Raw genomic sequence first — 20564 nt, 5'->3', positions numbered from 1 at the left:
TAATTAGAGAACTGTGACTCTTGAACCCTCTCACCCCCATCCCCGTCGGGAAAAAGTAAACTCAGCCTAAAATCAGCCTATCCGTGTCCTCTTCTAGTAGCCTTCTGCATAAGTAACATTTGACAAGAAATGCAACAATCAGCACAGTGAGTTTGACAGTTACCACCAAAATAAAACAAAAAATGTTTACATTCATGTTTGGGACACACTGCTTCAGTGGTGTGCAGTAAGTTGAAGCCGTTTGCAAGCTCAAAATGATCAGGCAATCTGTCTGATGCTGTAGTTGAGGCTGATACACAAACCCACAGATGACAGAGTGTTTTAATTATAGCCAGTAGGGCATTGTCGCCGTAATTTAAATTGCCCACTCAGAAAAGTGTGAAATTGACAGAAATTTCTGGTTTAAATGTGGGCTTGAAAGTAGAGCAGTGTTTAATATGACGATATTAAAGTTGTAAGGCCGTCTAACTCGATCCAATGGCGGTATTCGAATTAGCGGTGAAGGTCTTTGCGTGTTACTGTCTTTTCTCGTGGCAAAGTATTTTTGGTTAAATGCAATACATTTTATCTTATGTATTAACTCGTTTCATCTGACTCCATAAAATGAAAAGGTTTTTCAATGATATCTGTGCATCATTAAATATACGTTAATGTTTGACTATTCCTTTTAACTCCAATGAAAATAAAGTCAAAGTCTGTTAGAATAATCAAATATAACAATTTATTATGTCAGGTAAATGTATTATTACAATTCCATAATCAATTGAAAGATAATCAATGCAAACCATCAAATGTTCTAGAACAAAGAGGAAAAAGTTTACCGGACAAGAAATGCGTGAGGCTGAGAGACTCGCAACTCTCAGCCTCACGGGCCGATCTCAGATATAGAAAAGGGCCCTGAGCTCTCGCTGTGTTTCATTATATACCCAGACCTCATTTCAAATCTAAACATCATTCACAGTGGAAATTTACCTGTAAGTCACCATTTGCTAGCAGTGGAAAATTAGCATTCAGTCAAATGGTCGAAGGTGTTAACTCAAAGACACACCCTCCAGTATTGGAGGGTGTGGAAGATATTTCTAAACTTCCTAAGAACTTTATTACCTTTTGGGTTTACTTCTTTGGAAATGAGACATTTGTACCAGTCGTACCGAGACATTTCAAATAATACCAAATATGTATAAAACTAGATGATAATCATTCACATTAAACCATTTAGATTCTTGTGTGAATTTGGGAGACCTCTGCCAGGATGAAGAATGGGGGAGAGAAATGTAGATTAGGATGAGGGAGGTGAGACCTTCGTCTCAATAGTGCATGAGGGGGAGTTCAAATGTTAATTTCCTTTGTTTTCTCAGAGAGTGGCCCTCTCTTAAAGTCCTTCAAGTTTTTCCAGTCTTACAAAGTGTTCGTCTGAGAAAGAATAAGAGATAAAAACCAGGTCAAAAGATTATATTGAAGTCTTAAGATAATCCGTTTGAAGGAAAGATATGTCTCTATCATAGTTTTAACAACTGCAGGTCATTAGACATGGCATTACATAATTTCAAGACATGAAATGTGGCTAAAGATGAAGACAGCTTTGTTTGATTCAAGGGAAAGTCTGGATAACAAAGGTAAATGGTCAAAGGCTATTGTAATGAATTTATTACATTTTGTCTAAGTTACAGTCTTATGAGGCTGTTGAAAAGATTATTTGTTTATAGTGAGAGAGACTGCTTGAGTGGAGGAAGGAATGGTACTCTGTCTGTCTTTCTGTTATCGGCAAGCTTAAACAAAATAATGATAATGAACCAAAACAACCCAGCTGATAAAACCTGAAGAAAAATGTGAAGTAAAGTTAATATCAAAAAGCGAAATGACAAAACTTTAAAAAAGCTGTTAATTCTGAGTGAATCTGATGAAAAGATGATGGGATCAACATGGGATGAGCTTTAAATGGATTAGTTATCCAGCTCTGTCTGCTACTGGTAATTATGAGTAATTTAGTCATTTATGATGTTTATTTGAATTTGAATTGTAAAGTTGAAGATTTCCGTCCATCATGGGTTAAAAACACTCGTCTAGAAAAAAGAGGAAATATATAGTCTCAATTTAAATAGTCAACTATGTGTGATCAGAATAATAAAAGTAAAAATAATAGACTTGACGGCAGAGTGAGAAAGTAACAAAATTGCTAGTCACCATAAAAATGATCAAGAGAGCACCTAACATTTTATAAGAGGAGGATGATGAGAACATCACTGTTGTTTGACTATCATTGACTATATCTGTACACCATAACCTGACCGGATAGAGACAAGATTCGAAAACTGTGAGAATATTATTTTTGTAGTTGGTTGTGCCTTCAGAGACAAAACAAAAGGCCTGAATTGGACATGATAGACAGTGACCACTGAATTTGAAGTGTTAGTCATAGGGCCGTTGGCATTAATTATCTTTTGAGTTTGTGGCTTTAACTGAAGCCTGGAAATTAATGAAAGGAAAATGTGTGACGATTTACACATTATTATAATTCGTTTGGAGTTTGGAGTCAATACTTCAGGATTCCCCTGCTGGACCTGTACAACGCTTAACGTAGCTTAATGGACTTGTGATGTAAAAGTCCAAACTCACAGGCAAGCAGATGGACTCAGAATAACGCGCACAGCTGAGCGTTTCCCAATGATAGACTGGCATAAAGTCAGTGGTGGTAAGTAACGAAGTAGAAATACTTCGTTACTTTACTTAAGTATTTTTTCGGGGATCTGTACTTTACTTGAGTATGTTTTATTTGCATCTACTTTTACTCTTACTCCACTACAATATTGAAGACAAAGTTTACTTTTTACTCAGTTACATTTCCCCATGCCTGCTCCAAGTATTTATTACACTGGCTTTCCAAACCAATGAAAAACTTGGTTTTATTTTGAAAAAAAGAATGCGCAAGCTCTTTGCCAGCATACGCTCACATAGCAGTCAGTTCGCCATTGTGGAAGATGACCGCAGAAACAGGTGAAGGTGCAGCTCTGCTCAGCAATGATCCTGAGATCCCTTGTCTCTTGCACATCTTCTGTTTGATGCAGCTAATGCTATGGAACATGTCTATTGCAGAGCTGCCAGCTCTCACTCATTCAGTGTGAGACTCACGCAATTGACACTTTCCACACGCTCTCACGACACACATCCATTTTCTCACGCAGAGAAAAATCGCGAAGCAAAGAGGACACTGACACCGACAGACAAGACAGAGTAGGTTACTTTTGATATGGAACAAATCCTCAGCTCTCAGATTCTGTCAATTTTATTATGAAATTCAAACAATAAATACCGTTTTGGAGCTTTTAAATGTGATGTGACAGATAGCTAGCGTCTGCTATGGGGTGCCGTTAATCTCTTTACTACTAGTTAATTGTAAATAAACACAAATGCACTATATATTTATTATATTTTTACTTATATCATTAAAATATTATAAAGTTGTTATTATAATAAAAATCACATGTATTTTTAACATGTAATAATACCAGCTGACAGGGCTCTCTGTAGCCTATGTTTACAGAATTAGGTGAGATTTTCTTAATTTAAAAATTAACATGCATCTACTGTACCTGTCACGATGTGGGTTTGTGTCCTGTCATGTTCTTTGGTTCCCTGTCTTGTTCATTAGTTTTCCCAGGTGTTTCTGATTTTCCCACGCCCCCTTGTTATCCTGTTAGCTCGTTTGTCCCTGATTATTTAAGCCCTATGTTCCTGCCCTGTCTTTGTGAGTTGTTGAATGTATGATAGATGTTAACGTTGGTTATTTCTGTATCCTTGAGTCCTGTTTCTGAGTCTTTGAATCCTGTTCCTGTCTAAGTTTGTTAATAAAGCCACACTGCATCTGGATCCAGCCTCATCGCTATTTCTAAAGCACTACGTTACAGAACAACTCACCACGAAATGGATCCAGCAGTTGTCAGCAACCGGGCTCTGGGAGAATACCTGTCGACGTTATTGCAAGAGGGCCAGTCCGTCCAAAGGTACGCGAAGGATTTTCTGTCCATTTGCCATCTGGGAGCGCTAGATGAGATCCAGCTCATGGACCTGTTTTGGAACGGGCTGGATTATAAGATCGCTCGATGGATGCCGAGGGATCTTACTGAATGGACTCTTGACCGGTATATTGCTCAGGCTTGCTCCTTGGATGATCTCTTCTCGATTACGGGCTTGTTCTACTCTACACCTGCCGGGCTCTCGTCGCCTCTCGTAAGCCCAACCGAGGCCGCGCTTCACGTGAGCCTCGACGAGCATGCATTTCACGTGAGCCCCGACGAGCATGCATTTCACGTGAGCCCCGACGAGCCCGCACTTCTCGTCTGCCCCGCCGAGCCTGCGCCTCATGTGAGCCCTGCCGAATCCAGTGAGTCAAGTGCCGCCGAGTCAAGTGCCGCCGAGCCAGGTGCCGCCGAGCCAAGTGAGTCAAATGCCGCCGAGCCAAGTGAGTCAAATGCCGCCGAGCCAAGTGAGTCAAGTGCCACCGAGTCTACCGAGTCAAGTGAGTCAACTGCCGAGTCAAGTGCCACCGAGTCAAGTGAGTCAAGTCCCGAGTCAAGTGAATCAAGTGCCGAGTCAGGTGAGTCAACTGCCGAGTCAAGTGCCGCCGAATCAAGTGAGTCAATTGCCGCCGAATCAAGTGAGTCAATTGCCGCCGATTCAAGTGAGTCAAGTGCCGCCGATTCAAGTGAGTCAAGTGCCGCCGATTCAAGTGAGTCAAGTGCCGCCGATTCAAGTGAGTCAAGTGCCGCCGAGTCAAGTGAGTCAAGTGCCGCCGAGTCAAGTGAGTCAAGTGCCAGTGAGTCAAGTGCCGCCGAGTCAAGTGAGTCAAGTGCCGCCGAGTCAAGTGAGTCAAGTGCCGCCGAGTCAAGTGAGTCGAGTTCCAAGTCAAGTGAGTCGAGTTCCAAGTCAAGTGAGTCGAGTTCCAAGTCAAGTGAGTCGAGTTCCAAGTCAAGTGAGTCGAGTTCCAAGTCAAGTGAGTCGAGTTCCAAGTCAAGTGAGTCGAGTTCCAAGTCAAGTGAGTCGAGTTCCAAGTCAAGTGAGTCGAGTTCCAAGTCAAGTGAATCCAGCCAAGTGAAAGTTTCAAGCCCAGTGAAGCGCCGTCGCAGGAGGAGGAGGACTCGTTTTGCTCGCCAGGCTCCGGAGGGCGTTCCCAGATGCCTCGCCCTGCCGGCCCCGCCTCTGCGCCTCGCCCTGCCGGCCCCGCCTCTGCGCCTCGCCCTGCCGGCCCCGCCTCTGCGCCTCGCCCTGCCGGCCCCGCCTCTGCGCCTCGCCCTGCCGGCCCCGCCTCTGCGCCTCGCCCTGCCGGCCCCGCCTCTGCGCCTCGCCCTGCCGGCCCCGCCTCTGCGCCTCGCCCTGCCGGCCCCGCCTCTGCGCCTCGCCCTGCCGGCCCCGCCTCTGCGCCTCGCCCTGCCTGCGCCCTTCAAGCTCCGGGAGGGCTTTCCTGAACCCGTGGATTTCCCCAAGTATTTTTTGGGGGGGGGCCAAGGGTCCGGTGAGGAGACCATGAGGGCTGCGCCGCCATGGTCGTCTGCAGGGGCTTCACCTCCATGGCCGCCATCACGTCCTGCTCCGCCCTGGCCTTCGCCTCGTCCTGCTCCGCCCTGGCCTTCGCCTCGTCCTGCTCCGCCCTGGCCTTCGCCTCGTCCTGCTCCGCCCTGGCCTTCGCCTCGTCCTGCTCCGCCCTGGCCTTCGGCCCAGTCTGGTCCGCCCACGCTCTGCGGCCCAGGCCCGCCTTGCCTAGGTCCAGGTCCCGTTCCCCTGCATGGGCCTGGCCCCCCATCCCTCCCCCAAGACCGCCCTCCTGGACTTTTGTTTGTTTTTTTGGGCTTCAGGAGCCGCCCTTAAGGGGGGGGTTATGTCACGATGTGGGTTTGTGTCCTGTCATGTTCTTTGGTTCCCTGTCTTGTTCATTAGTTTTCCCAGGTGTTTCTGATTTTCCCACGCCCCCTTGTTATCCTGTTAGCTCGTTTGTCCCTGATTATTTAAGCCCTATGTTCCTGCCCTGTCTTTGTGAGTTGTTGAATGTATGATAGATGTTAACGTTGGTTATTTCTGTATCCTTGAGTCCTGTTTCTGAGTCTTTGAATCCTGTTCCTGTCTAAGTTTGTTAATAAAGCCACACTGCATCTGGATCCAGCCTCATCGCTATTTCTAAAGCACTACGTTACAGTACCAAATATTTATCAAAATGAATCTATTGAATCAAGATCGGAATCAAACCACAATAATTCAATTGAAATTGTAACATTTGTATCAAAGAATGTCCTACCAGTCATTGCACCATAATATGCTGTCACTAAACTTAATGAAATTGTTAAGAATTGATGCAAGGTGCTTCATTGTCTCTTATGATTGCAAATCTAACAAATTCTTAATTGCAGTATCTAATAATTTGTTCAATTAAAACAGATCAATTGTTTTGGGAGTGATATGCAATGTTTAATTATTGATATTTACATTTTGAATATTTACTTTTTACTTTCGGTACTTAAGTACGTTTTAAATCGGATACTTTTGTACTTTTACTCAAGTGATGTTTGAATGGAGGACTTTCTACTTTTACTGGAGTAATTTTTTATTTAGATATATATACTTTTACTCGAGTATAATTTTTGAGTACTTTTACCACCCCTGCATAAAGTTGGCTTGATGCTGGACATTCGCACAGTTAGGGGCCGTCTCTAAAGTTTATACGACTTTGGTATACACGTTTCTAACTTCAATAGCATTTGAATAGAACGACTTACAGTCATAAAACCAACTGTAAAGTGTTCATGTAGTGTCAGGCATAATGTGCACCCTTTGGATTTTTGATATTTATTCAAATAAATTTAAGTTTGCTATACAGTTAGAAACATGCATGGCAATGTTGTATGCAACTTTAGAGACGGTCCCTAAATGTGCGAATGTCCAATGTCAAGCAAATTTTACATTTAGTCATTTAGCAGACGCTTTTATCCAAAGCGATTTACAGTTAAACTAACAATAGGAGGACAACAATATGCAAGTGCTATGATCCCAGTTGAAGCTAATGCAATACACGTAGGCATTTTAGGACTTTAGGACTTATATATAGGCTATATATACATGTATATATATATATATATATATATAGAGAGAGAGAGAGAGAGAGAGAGAGAGAGAGAGAGAGAGAGCGAGAGAGAGAGAGAGAGAGAGAGAGAGAGAGAGAGAGAGCGAGAGAGAGAGAGAATAGAATAGAATAGAATAGAATAGAATAGAAAGTGTTAGTATTAATTGATCAAGTGTTGATTTTGTGCCAGTAGGCTATATCACGAAACGGTCAGCATGAAACTTTGCGCGTAAAGTTTACAATCTGAGTCCATCTTCTTGCCTGTAGCCTATATAGCCTAGTAGCCTACAGCCTACACCCCCAATAAGGTGCAAGATTGGTCTTTCATATCACTGTATGTGTTAGGCGTTTTGTCCCAACGGAAAGGGAATCCTTGAGTATGAGGTATTGAGGGAAACCGATTATAATCCTGTTCATGGTAGAGAAAGCTGATGACATGTAGAATACACAGGGAAAGCAACAATGAAGTTATTGAATGAAACATAAACACAGCTTTTGTGTGTTTATCATCTTTTCCGCATATACTGTCACAGATAATCATTTCCATTTTATGAATGAATGTCTTCGTCAACAACAAGCGCTTTTGCACCATCTGATGGTGAGGTCGACTAACAGCAGATGGAGAGTATGCTCGGCAATCTTCTGCTTTTCCTGCAGTTCCTGGACGTCAATGTTGAATTTACTGTCCAATTTGAACCACTGAATTTGTGGAAGCGAATTTGCAAAGCGAAATAAAATGGACCGAAAATTGTCTGTTGAATATTATGGGTTGTATTTTTAAACAGTTTGAATATTTTGGAAATGAAATATGAAGGGTGAATATGGATTTTTGAATTTTTAATAATGAAAATGTTTGAAATGTTTTTAATTGAAATATTCACAGCTTAAATATTCAACCATGTTGAATTTCAGCCCATTAAAAATGCAAGCCCTAAAAATACAATGCATTAAAATGCAAGCATGGTTAATGCAATGCCTATTTTTTTTTTCAAGTACTGCAATTCAACAGGCTTTTTATTTCAAAAAACATTTGACATTATTTTACTTCCATAGTTAATATCAAATTTGATATTTTGTTGAATGATCAAATTTCTATTTGTAAATGTGCAGCGCATACAATTTTTATTTTATTTTATTTTCATAGGAAATGCAGGGCAGACGCAGCTGAAAAGTTGATGCCACAGAAACAAAGGAGAGTGTGGGTAGCATGTTATCTAAAAGTAACCTTGATTTTTCTGCCTCCTTACAGAATATAGTATATTAATCAGACACAGAGAAGTCACAGAGAAGGAGGACATTTGACTGCAGTGTTAAAGACCACGAGAATCGCAATTACCTCGACAATGTTTTATCAGTACAGAGGTAAAGGGAAGGAGGCCTTCACAGGGGAGAGACTAGTGACACTTCAGGACTGCGTTGTCGTCGCGTCCAGGCGCAGGTCCTTCATTAGATCCGGATACGGCCTGGATCCGGCGGACTGCGGTAAACCTCGGGATAAACAGAGAGACAAATATTAGCGTAGACGCCATTCTTCTTCTGATGTACAAAGTTTTGTACAAAGGATTTATAGGAAGTGTTCCCTGTTCCAGCTGATCTAAACTATACAGCCTAACATTGAATTATAGAAGTCTATAATGTGTTATGTATATGCTAAGCCAAAAAGATGTGTTAAACGAAACATTTCTTCAACAACTATGCTAAATTGATGCTTGAAACCCTGCATAAGGGGGGATAACTTTTGTTTGAAAAAAAAGAAAAAAAAAGGTTTGCTTTGGATATTGTTTGGAAAACCCAGTTATGGGAATGGAAGGGGTTAAACAACGAGTGCCATCAACAGAGTTGTGTGTGTGTGCATGACATGCTGAAAAGAAATGTCTTCTCTCCTATCTAACATTAATGTTTAGGTGAAAGCAGCTGATACACCACTGCACGACATCAAACCAGGAGATTTATGAAGTTATTAGGGGATTATGAAAAATCTGACAGTTCTTGTTCAAATTATTATTATCTTTATTTGTTTATTTGTCACAAAATACACAAACAATCAAGATTTAACAACAAAAAAAACATCAAAAAAATAAAATAAAAGGATTAGCTCGAGAAGGAGCAGGCGGAAGCAATTAGCTAACAATTTTTTAACAATTATAACAATTTTGGTGTAGTAACAAGGCTAATGAGTATTTTACAAAGTTTATGTTCAGTATGTTGTATTTTATGTTCTACTATTTAATTTTTCATGTGGGCTGTACTGTGTAGGAAACAGCAAACAGCACTGAGAATGATTTGACAATGGTTAATGATGAAATGAAACAAATCAGAGATGCTGTTATACAGAATAGATTACTGTAGACATGTTAACTGCTGAGAAAGGAGGAACATCACGCTGTTTTTACATTCCAGATTAGTGACAACATAACCAACATTATTGAGCACATGAGAATGGCCGTGAAAGAACCAGTTAGAAGTGACAACTCATGGTTTGAATGGTTCAGCCCCAATGGTTGAATGGGGCTTTTGATATGTCATATAATCCTGCCAGTGATGGTAATAGGATTTCTGTTGTTGATGTGCCTACCATGTGTAATTCAATGTATTTCAGCTTTGGTAATGAGACTGGTGACAAAAACAATCTCATACCAAATGCTTTGAATGTCTAATGATGTGGATCGATGTAAGGATGTGTGGGCGGAACCATGATGACACAAACAGCGGAAGTTGCAGTGAAATGTGTTAATTGAGTTAAGATATGTTCTTCTATTCTGAACATCTATACTATTTCTTGTCTATACTGAGGTGACTACGGGTCTGATTTTATGTCAGGAGTGCAATAACAGTGTTTATTCATTTAGCCCGGCTTCAGATACAATTTTACTTGCTTGCTAAATACTTAAGGGACTATCCCCATAAAAAACAGCCTACGCTTTTTTCTTTTAAAAACCTTATTTCACAAGTTTAAGAAGAGTGATCATTTATATGAAAATCAGCGATTAAGAGTATAAGTATGATGTAATGACTTAAATTTGCTGTCTTATTATTTTTGTTATCAATGAATGATAAAAAGAGGGGAATTGTGGAAGAAATGTAATATGTTCTATATGTTTGCATAACCTTTAAAGCATAGAATCTTAGAAAACATGACTGGACAATAAGAAATGTGTGACTAATGTATGACTGAGACAAAGGGCCTTTACTCAAGGGTAGTAGGATGCAACAATGTGTTAGTTATGGGACAGGTTGTTCATTTAGTCACTCTGATGACATGGAGGGAGTCAACTATAAAGAAGGAAGGATGCCCTCCTGTAAATTGTCTCCCTGTGCAGCCATTCTGTGTGCCTGCGCTGGCCTTTTCTTGCAAGAAAATAAATAACTTTTAAAGACAATTGGTACATGTTTGTCTCTTATTCAGTGATGTAAAATTGTTTGCCACCACAGCCCGCTCCAAACTTCCCATTGTTATGTTCCTGGTTTTGTCATGTGCCTACCTATTATATAGTAGGAGAAAACAGTATGTGAAAAGAGTAGTATGTCTGAAACCTCAGTGTAACAGCTTTCCATTAAGCCGCTGTGGTACTGGTAATAGGAGTGAGCAAGTATTAACAAGTAGCTTCCCCACTACCAATACACCTGTTGTCTAATTACCCAAGTGCTCCTAATATACCAATGTCAGAGCGCCCTCAATGGACAAATATATAATTGCATTAAAATGGCTCCTACACTCAGTATTCATAAAACAGTTAAATTATAAAACAGTTCCCGGATGACCTGGTTGTAACACTGTGCTACAACTAATATTGTAAGCCTAGCTAACAGAGTTGCAGATATGTTTCAAAATGCCAACAAGACACTGACTAACGATGTAAAAGGCACGTGTTACATTTAACCCCGCGTTAGGTTGTGTCCCGCGCTCCCCTACTTGTCGAATTTAGATAATTATAACAATCTGCACATGGTCATGGAAAAGTGTTATTTAGCAAATTGGAAGTTATGAAAACCCCAAATAATTGTTGAACGAAACTGTAGTTTTGAGGACACGAGGGACAGGTAATTCGAGCCCAGAGGGAAACTCCCCCTGACTGTAGCCTAGGCTAGGCTACTAGTGCAAGAGAAACGGAGAAGAAGATGAGACGGAGAATGCCGGAAAAACTGGAGCTAATTGTACGCTCGTAATGACTATTGTCTGGACCAAATACGTTTGGAACATCATTTCCAGTTAAGAATTTACATTATTTTGTCTGCAAGTATATGCATGACATGTCACATCTGTTATTTAGGCTACAAGCCGACTGTATTGTTTTCCTCATTGAATAAATTGATCTAGATTAACTGGTTCAGGTTTGTTTGGATGAGGAGCGGCGTTGTTTCGAAGCGTCAGAGGCAGAGATTTACACACGAAGTTATCGGGGTTGAGTTTACTATGTTATAGACTTCCGCAGTCTTAGTGTGGTGCTGAACTCTTGCGCGGAACACAACTGCAAATTTCTGTCAATGGAGGGCTTTTAAAGCGGTGAGGAGTTGAGTTCACTATTCATTCCAAACATTCTGTACAATTTGAATCTTATTTAATCGTAGGCTATGAGTCAAATGTTTTAGCCACTTTCGTTTTTTTACTTCCTGGTGTGCCGCTATCGTCTCAGATAGGCTACTACCTTGTATTTCATTCAAACTTATTTTTTGGAAATCAATATAACATTACTTTTAATATGGAGGCATTTGTTTATGTTCGAGGCTGATCATTTCCTTTTCATTATTGTTTTTAGATCAGACAATGTCAAGCACAAAGTCCTCATCGCTGTGTCGTCTGGGTCTAATAGTGACGTTGGGTTGTATCATCTCTATGAGCGTCATGTTTTTCTGGTTTCCACCTCCAAGAAACTGTCCTCTTCCACTTCCTGTACAATACAAGTCTCCCCAGGGCAATAGCTCTCTTAGGCCTACTGTTGCAGTAGAAGACAAACCTATTCTTCTACTATGGGTCTGGCCTGAAAATTACAGGTTTGACTTCAGTGATTGCAAAAAGTTTTACAATATCGATGGTTGTCAGTTGACGGATGATAGATCGCTCTACAGCAATGCAGACGCTGTCATAGTTTATCACAGGGGCATCAGTTGGGACTTGAGGAACCTTCCTCCATCTCCCCGTCCTCCGTTCCAGAGGTGGATTTGGTTACATTTGGAATCACCGACCAACACTCATAAAATACCAGGTCTAGAAAACCTGTTCAATCTCACTCTCAGCTACAGACAGGATGCTGATATTCCTGTACGGCTGAAATTGATCACCAGAAAGAAACCAGATGAGGAGTTTGTAATTCCCAAAAAGGACAAACTGGTGTGTTGGATTGTGAGTAACAATGCTGCCTTTACAGGTGTCGGCACAAGGAACCAGTTTTACCAAGAACTCAGCAAACACATCCAAGTGCATATGTTCGGAAAGGCTTATGCAAGATTTCTTGGTTATGACGAATACTATCCTACCCTAGCAAGCTGCAAGTTTTACCTTTCCTTTGAGAACTCCATCCACAAGGACTACATCACTGAGAAGATAAATGGGCCGCTTGCTGCAGGAACCGTCCCTGTGGTTCTGGGTCCTCCCAGAAAAAACTATGAAAACTTTGTTCCCGGCGATGCCTTCATTCATGTGAATGACTTCCCAGATGCAAAGTCACTAGCAGAATATCTTCTTCAGCTGGACAAGGACGAAGAAGCATATCGCAGGTTCTTTAACTGGAGGAAATATCTCTCTCCAACTCCTCATTTAATACTACAAACCCAAGAGTTTATTCTGGCTATTTGCACTGCCTGTGGCCATATAGCACGACACAGAGAATATAAAGAAGCCCATGATATTTATGAGTGGTATTTCAACTAAAGTCACCTCAGATTTTGGAGTTTGTTAAATTGTTTTTAATTTTTATACATGTATTATTTTTGATAATCATTTCTAATTAGATTTATGTCTGATCACTTTTGTAATGATGTAAAAAAATAATTTTTCAGGGAAATAAAGATGTTGAAAGAACATTTCTTGAGTTTAAGAAATATAATATATATAATCTATATATATATATATATATATATATATATATATAGCCTATATATATCTCAATAGAACACACACACATATATATATATATACGTATATGTATGTATTTATATGTGTTTCATTGTTGGCTGGTTCTTTCTGTAATACAAATGTTAAACAGAATGTTAACAAATAAAGACATACAGACTCATAATGATTCATACTTGGGTGTGGTACTAACTTGTTAGCATCTATTTAAATCACACTGTTTTTATTATATAGCCTATTATATTATAGTATATTTACTATTATTATAATTGGGCAGTCAAGGAATTAGGTAGGCTATATATAGCCAACCTAACTATATAATACAGTCTTTGAAATGTCCAACCTTCTTGTATTGACTATTTTCACTATTTAAAATATTTATTTACTATTTACACATGGTCTAAAAATTCATTTACACTGGCAAACGTATTGTACTTTTAACATTGAATAAATTTGTATAACTGCTGCCTCATAATCATAACATTTGAACATTTTTGACATTAAAGTTCAAATTTAAACTCTTATGCCAGGACAAAAGAGGGCGCCAGAACAAACAGTCAAACAGGAAGTGACGTACTTGAAACGTGTGTTTTACATTCTCTGTTTTTTCCCTGTGGTTGTATCACAGCAGCTGAGATGTTCTCTGGGTTAAAAGCATGGTTAAAAGCAATCATGAGATTTTTTTAATTAGTCGTTAAACTCATCAGCTATTTGTTTTATAACCCTGGTTTAGCGTTTTATTTACTCAAACACAACATCGTCCTAGATCTTCACTCTTGTCTAAATGAATTACACCCCGTTGGAAGTAACGTTACTTAAAGGTTTGTAGCTAACGTTAGGTTATATTTGATCAGTTTCATAAGGTTCAACTTCTGTTGTAGTGTTCCGTTTTTCTTGTGTAATAATATGTGCCTCTCTAAAATTATTCTGAAATGCTTCGTTTTTCTTTAAATGCATTCATACCGTTTCTGACCGATCTTTAACCCTTTCAGACACTGAATTGATTTTAGTTATTTGTTTAAATTGGCCATAAACTAGTTACAAACCCTTCAACAAATTGTACATTGTGGTTTCTGCTTGTAATCACTAGGACCGGGTGCATACAATTCAATCCAACAACTATGCTTTATAGTTGTACAAGTATAAATGTTTATTCTTTAAAATCTTTCGAATCAAACGCACTTTGTGTTTATAAGTATTAAAATAACTATCATTCAGAAGGACCATTATCACCTACTTTCCCCCAAGCTAAACAACATTAAACATCTACGTTCATTAGATCGAAATATTCCTGCTTTAAATTTATAAGCCAAGTGCTGAAAGGGTTAAGCAATCAGGCTATGATTTCAATCTTTTAGATTCCATGACGTACCCCAAAATATGATCATCATCGTCATCCTAAAATTTGAAAGGCAGATATATATTTTCACTAGGGCTGTCCAAACGATTAATTGCATCTAACATAAAAGTTTGTATCTATCTATCTATCTATCTATCTATCTATCTATCTATCTATCTATCTATCTATCTATCTATCTATCTGTCTCTGTCTGTCTGTCTGTCTGTCTGTCTGCCTGCCTGCCGGCTTAAAAACACACATATATATTTATATTATATAGACAAACATTTCTGTTGGATGCGATTAAACCGGTTGACCAGAATAACTTTCATGTTTAAATACAAAATTTATCCAGTAAAGAATGCATGAAATTTTATTTGGAAAATATTTAGTTTTTATTATGTTTTATTATTTTTTTCCCCCCTACTCACTATAATACTGTACTTGATGTAGATGTATTATTTATACTGTACCAGTATAGTGACGGGACTCTCTCTCTCTCTCTCTCTCTCTCTCTCTCTCTCTCTCTCTCTCTCTCTCATCCTGTGGTATGTGTGGGTGCTAACGCCCCAGTATAGTGACGGGGACACTCTCTCTCTCTCTCTCTCTCTCTCTCTCTCTCTCTCTCTCTCTCTCTCTCTCTCTCTCTCTCTCTCTCTCATCCTGTGGTATGTGTGGGTGCTAACGCCCCAGTATAGTGACGGGGACTCTCTCTCTCTCTCTCTCTCTCATCCTGTGGTCTGTGTGGGTCCAAACGCCCCAGTATAGTGACGGGGACACACTCTCTCTCTCTCTCTCTCTCTCTCTCATTCTGTGGTCTGTGTGGGTCCTAACGCCCCAGTATAGTGACGGGGACACTCTCTCTCTCTCTCTCTCTCTCTCTCTCTCTCTCTCTCTCTCTCTCTCTCTCTCTCTCTCTCTCTCATCCTGTGGTATGTGTGGGTGCTAACGCCCCAGTATAGTGACGGGGACTCTCTCTCTCTCTCTCTCTCATCCTGTGGTCTGTGTGGGTCCAAACGCCCCAGTATAGTGACGGGGACACACTCTCTCTCTCTCTCTCTCTCTCTCTCATTCTGTGGTCTGTGTGGGTCCTAACGCCCCAGTATAGTGACGGGGACACTCTCTCTCTCTCTCTCTCTCTCTCTCTCTCTCTCTCTCTCTCTCTCTCTCTCTCATCCTGTGGTCTGTGTGGGTCCTAACGCCCCAGTATAGTGACGGGGACTCTCTCTCTCTCTCTCATCCTGTGGTCTGTGTGGGTCCAAACGCCCCAGTATAGTGACGGGGACACACTCTCTCTCTCTCTCTCTCTCTCTCTCTCTCTCTCTCTCTCTCTCTCTCTCTCTCTCTCTCTCTCTCTCATCCTGTGGTCTGTGTGGGTCCTAACGCCCCAGTATAGTGACGGGGACACACTCTCTCTCTCTCTCTCTCTCTCTCTCTCTCTCTCTCTCTCACCCTGTGGTCTGTGTGGGTCCTAACGCCCCAGTATAGTGACGGGGACTCTCTCTATCTCTCACCCTGTGGTGTGTGTGGGTCCTAACGCCCCAGTATAGTGACGGGGACTCTCTCTATCTCTCACCCTGTGGTCTGTGTGGGTCCTAACGCCCCAGTATAGTGACGGGGACACTATACTGTCAAAGAGCACCGTCCTTCGGATGAGACGTTAAATCGAGGTTCTGACTCTCTGTGGTCATTAAAAATGGCAGGATGTCCTTCGATAAAGAGTGGGGGTTTAACCCCGGCATCCTGGCCAAATTTGCCCCTTGGCCTCTGACCATCATGGCCTCCTAATCATCCCCATGTCATGATTGGCTTCAGCACCGTCTCCTCTCCACCAATAAGCCGGTGTGTCGCGGGCGTTCTGACTGCCGTCGCATCATCCAGGCGGATGCTGCACATTGGTGCTGGTTGAGGAGATTCCCCCTTCCATATGTGAAAGCGCTTTGAATACCCTGAAAAGCGCTATATAAATGTAATGAATTAATTATTGTTATTATCTTTCACAGTATAAATTTGGTCTTTGTACATGAAAAAAAAATTATATATGCCTTTTAAATTACCAGACGTTCATTTTGAGGACAGTGGGATCTAAAAGCTTGAAAACCCTGGGTGAAAGATTATTTGAGCATGTGTTTTGATGAGTTCAGCTGTGATGTGACTCTGAAATGCTCTGCAGTGTGTGCGCATCGTCATCATGCCGGTCCAGTGCAGTAACTGCGTTCAGAGACGGGCCGTGCTGAAGCGGCCCAAGACTGGACACTCCCTCTGTAAAGACTGCTTCTTCTGGGCTTTTGAGGAGGAGATCCATCAAACCATCATGTCTGCTGGACTCTTTAATCGTGGGGAGACCGTGGCCATCGGTGCCTCGGGCGGGAAGGACTCCACCGTCCTGGCCCATGTGATGAAGCTCCTGAACGAGCGCTATGATTACGGGCTGAACCTCCTGCTGCTGTCTGTGGACGAGGGCATCACGGGTTACAGAGATGATTCCTTGGAGACGGTGAAGAGGAACCAGCAGCAGTTTGAGCTGCCGCTGAAGATCGTGTCTTATGAAGAGCTGTACGGCTGGACGATGGACGCCATCGTAAAGCAGGTGGGCTTGAAGAACAACTGCACGTTCTGTGGTGTGTTTCGCAGGCAGGCGCTGGACCGAGGAGCCATGATGCTGAAAGTGGACAAGATATGCACAGGCGAGTAATGTCTTTTCCAACATGTTTATGAGATATTCTGAGAGACAAATAATGTGTTTCAGAGGTAATAAATTGCATTGTGCCTTCTCAGAAGCTAATTAATACACTTAAATACATGCATCCTCTTCAGAGAATTTAATTTTCACATTTTAGTTACTGTTATATATTTTCATTTTTATTCGTTTACTATTCAACGTTGGGGTGATTCTAAGATCATCCTCTACTGACGAACAATACTAAACATAAGATAAAGTTAAAATAAAAGAGAGTGGACTCAATTTTTCCTTTAAATTCACTTATTGGAAGAATGATGATGTCATTATTGATATATGGAATAGACCCCTTTTGGGCCGACGTCACAATTACGTCACGCCGTTAGCTGGAGGCAAAACAAAGGGGAAACTGGAGGCGGCCAATACAAACCAGCACAGATTCGGCTACATAATAAGGAGCTTAAATTAGTATTATTGTTGTTGGGTGCTAGAATCAATGAAAATTGAATATGCTGTATCTGGAATTTTTATTTCTAGAAAATATTCACACCATTAAAATTGCACCATAATGTCACTCTTCACATTGTCGTCCTCTTGGCGCTGGCTAGGCAGAACTGCAGATCGTACCACACAAGTCTTGTACATAACCATTCAGCACATATTTATAGACATCTAAAGATTTATATGCCCTCAGTTTCTCTTTACGCTCTGTTTCTCTATCGGATAGGTGTAGAAGTCAGGCCACTCAACCGGAGGTAGCCTACCGTTAACGTTAATCCTGTCAGATCGTCCCTCCATTGACTGAGCGTGTATGGGGCGGCCAATCTGGTTCCGTCCGCTAAAATTAACTTTTGCAAATAACAATCGCGGTCCTGGACAGTGAGTGACCTTGCACATTAAGATAAAATTGGATTTTCTCCAGCCATTGTTAAAAAGCAAGCCAACAAAACTTGGAAACTAACGTTACTGAAGTGGCCAGGGGGATCTTTCTGCCTCCACATAAGCTCCGCCCACATAAAAACGTCATCATGTTTACCAACTGAAAAGGGGTCTATAGTTCATTGCTTTAGGCAGCTAAAAGTATATAGACCCAATAAAGGCAGAATGCTAATGTGTGTGTGTGTGCATATAAATATGTTTGATTATATTTGCACACAGACTAAGAAATATATATAATATATATAAATATAATTATACACACACATTATGTAAACACAAACTTTTATGTTAGATGCAATTAGTCGCGATTAATCGATTTGACAGCACTATTATTTTTTTGGGGGGGGGGATATGACATTGACATGTTTGTTTCATGCGGTAACATCTAAATTAACCAGTTAAAAATTTTATTTAATATGACTGAATCCTCCTGAAACATTAGATTACACCTACAGAAGACTAACCCTAATGAATTCATTTTATGAGTTTCATACAGTTTAACTTGTATTAATGTATTCTGAAATACACTTTGAGTCTCTCAGAAACTCTTCTCTCAGAAATCGATGTCTAGAAATAGATGGAAAGGAATGCATTTTCCTGAAAGGTATACTGAGGTTTGTTTTGTCGAACGAGCAGGTCACAATGCGGATGACGTGTCCGAGACGGTGTTGATGAATGTCCTGCGTGGGGATATTGCACGTCTCCGGCGCTGCACCTCCATCAGCACGGCCAGCGAAGGAGAGGGCGCCATTCCTCGCTGCAAGCCACTTAAATACGCCTACGAGAAAGAAATCGTCCTCTACGCCTATTTTAAGAAGCTCGATTACTTTTCCACAGAGTGCATCTATTCGCCGAACGCCTACCGGGGTCACGCTCGCGCCTTCCTCAAAGACCTGGAGTCCATCAGGCCCAGCGCCATCATAGACGTCATCCACTCCGGGGAGACGCTCTCCGTAAAGGACGGGGTGAAGATGCCGGTCCAGGGAACGTGTTCGCGCTGTGGCTATATCTCCAGTCAGGCCTTGTGTAAGTCCTGTGTTCTGCTGGAGGGCCTGAACCGAGGTTTACCCAAGCTGGGCATCGGGAAACATCACCGTCTGCACGGGAAAATTCTGGCTCAGGAGCCTCTGACCGAGCGGGAAGAGAAGAAGCTGAAGGCTGTGGACTTCTGACAAAATCAAGACTCCATTTGAAAAACTAGACATTTGAGTTTTTTTAAGATGCTTGGGATGGATGTTTATAATGTGAGGTGTTTTCATTTGTTTTATTCAAAGTGTGTCAGTCTCTAGTGATTGTTTGAATTTTAACCACAGGGAAATGAATGTCACGTATCTTGTGTTAATAAGTTAAAGGCAACTTACTGACTGTGCCATTCAAAACCAGAGATCATATTTTTAAAAACAAACATTAACTTTTACAACTTACACCACATTCACATCAGGAGGAACATTTCAGATTTATTTAAACAATAAGACAATAAAATTATTAATCATTTCTTATTTTGTTTTGTTTTTTCTGAAATCAATAGACATTTTGGCTGCATCCAAAATCATATACTCTCTTGAGCAGGTACTTATTTTGATTAAGTAATTTGCGGCTGCTAAAAAAAAACTGCCATTCACAGATCCTCTCCCGTGGCCTCGTGGGATAGTAAAGTCTCCATCATATGCACACTTCAGAATCTCGCGTAAGAAGTAGGTCATCCTCTTTGCCTGCTCTTTATGACTTCTGTGAATTCAGACACACTTCTTTTGTCGCATACTGTTTTTCACCTACTTTATAGGGAAGTATGCGATTTCTGATGCAGCCTTTGTTTCCAATGAGACATGTTGAAGTTTTTTAATGTTCTTCAGTTCGTTACATGACCAAAAAAAACAAAAAAACACACACACACAAAGATACATGATCCGCTTTCTATGGCTTTTAGTTAATTTATTTAATTCTGTTGCATTATCATTATTCATTATTCTTTTATCAGACACTTTTATTAGAGTATTAAACTGAAATAGAAATATAATTTATTTATGTATGCACATTCACACAATACATATAGAGTGTTATGCATTGCATTAGATCAAGTGTCTGTATCTGTGTCTAATGCTGCAGGATCTTTTCTCTTCACTAACTTCATTGAGACTTCAAACACGATGAAGAGCAATGTGGTTACACTATTTCGATGGTCTGCTTTAGACATTCTACCAACTTTAAGTAACTTTGCAACTACATGTCAACTAGTATTATTAGACTGTCTGCTTAATACCTGCCTAACTTTATTTTGATGCCCCCCAAAAGACGTCCTGCTGATTATAAGTAACTTTGCAACTACATGCCTGAAAAGTGCCTTCTGAAAGAACAATCTATCACTAGGCCTTTTTAAAGGTTGTGTGAATGTCTAGCAGGTCATGGTGGCAAGTCAAGTTGCAGGATA

The 20564-nt window shown here is 40.8% G+C and overlaps 2 protein-coding genes across 4 annotated transcripts; both read left to right on the top strand.

The window, feature by feature from the left end:
- The first annotated feature begins 11188 nt into the window (after positions 1 to 11188).
- Positions 11189 to 13344, top strand: LOC143715229 (4-galactosyl-N-acetylglucosaminide 3-alpha-L-fucosyltransferase 9-like). 2 transcript variants are annotated; one of them, XM_077206879.1, is made up of 3 exons: positions 11196 to 11317; positions 11441 to 11612; positions 11866 to 13344. In XM_077206879.1, the coding sequence occupies exon 3, from the start codon at positions 11874 to 11876 to the stop codon at positions 12975 to 12977; it is 1104 nt and encodes a 367-aa protein (XP_077062994.1). In that variant the 5' UTR covers positions 11196 to 11317; positions 11441 to 11612; positions 11866 to 11873; the 3' UTR covers positions 12978 to 13344. The 2 variants fall into 2 exon arrangements, with proteins under 2 accessions (XP_077062992.1, XP_077062994.1); XM_077206877.1 differs by lacking the exon at positions 11441 to 11612 and having other exon boundaries at positions 11189 to 11317.
- A 436-nt stretch (positions 13345 to 13780) lies between these two features.
- Positions 13781 to 19635, top strand: LOC143715231 (cytoplasmic tRNA 2-thiolation protein 1). Of its 2 annotated transcripts, XM_077206882.1 has the most exons (3): positions 13781 to 13999; positions 16691 to 17204; positions 18773 to 19635. In XM_077206882.1, exons 2-3 carry the CDS (start codon positions 16709 to 16711, stop codon positions 19306 to 19308), a joined length of 1032 nt encoding a protein of 343 aa, XP_077062997.1. In that variant the 5' UTR covers positions 13781 to 13999; positions 16691 to 16708; the 3' UTR covers positions 19309 to 19635. The 2 variants fall into 2 exon arrangements, with proteins under 2 accessions (XP_077062997.1, XP_077062996.1); XM_077206881.1 differs by lacking the exon at positions 13781 to 13999 and having other exon boundaries at positions 16653 to 17204.
- Positions 19636 to 20564: the final 929 nt, after the last annotated feature.

This window comes from Siphateles boraxobius, unplaced genomic scaffold (assembly GCF_051911475.1).
Source record: "Siphateles boraxobius isolate OS27281-9 unplaced genomic scaffold, OSU_SipBor_1 57, whole genome shotgun sequence".
In the NCBI taxonomy this organism is placed as follows: domain Eukaryota; kingdom Metazoa; phylum Chordata; class Actinopteri; order Cypriniformes; family Leuciscidae; genus Siphateles; species Siphateles boraxobius.
The sequence above is the reverse complement of the archived record's forward strand: the minus strand, read 5'-3'. Positions and strand labels throughout refer to the sequence as shown.

Excerpts from the sequence above, each read along its gene's own strand:
- LOC143715229 (XM_077206877.1), top strand. The coding sequence starts at position 11,275 with ATGACTATTGTCTGGACCAAATACGTTTGGAACATCATTTCCA. Across the intron at positions 11,318-11,865 it reads CGTTTGGAACATCATTTCCA|ATCAGACAATGTCAAGCACA; the intron begins GTTAAGAATTTA and ends TATTGTTTTTAG.
- LOC143715231 (XM_077206882.1), top strand. The coding sequence starts at position 16,709 with ATGCCGGTCCAGTGCAGTAACTGCGTTCAGAGACGGGCCGTGCTGAAG. Across the intron at positions 17,205-18,772 it reads AGTGGACAAGATATGCACAG|GTCACAATGCGGATGACGTG; the intron begins GCGAGTAATGTC and ends TCGAACGAGCAG.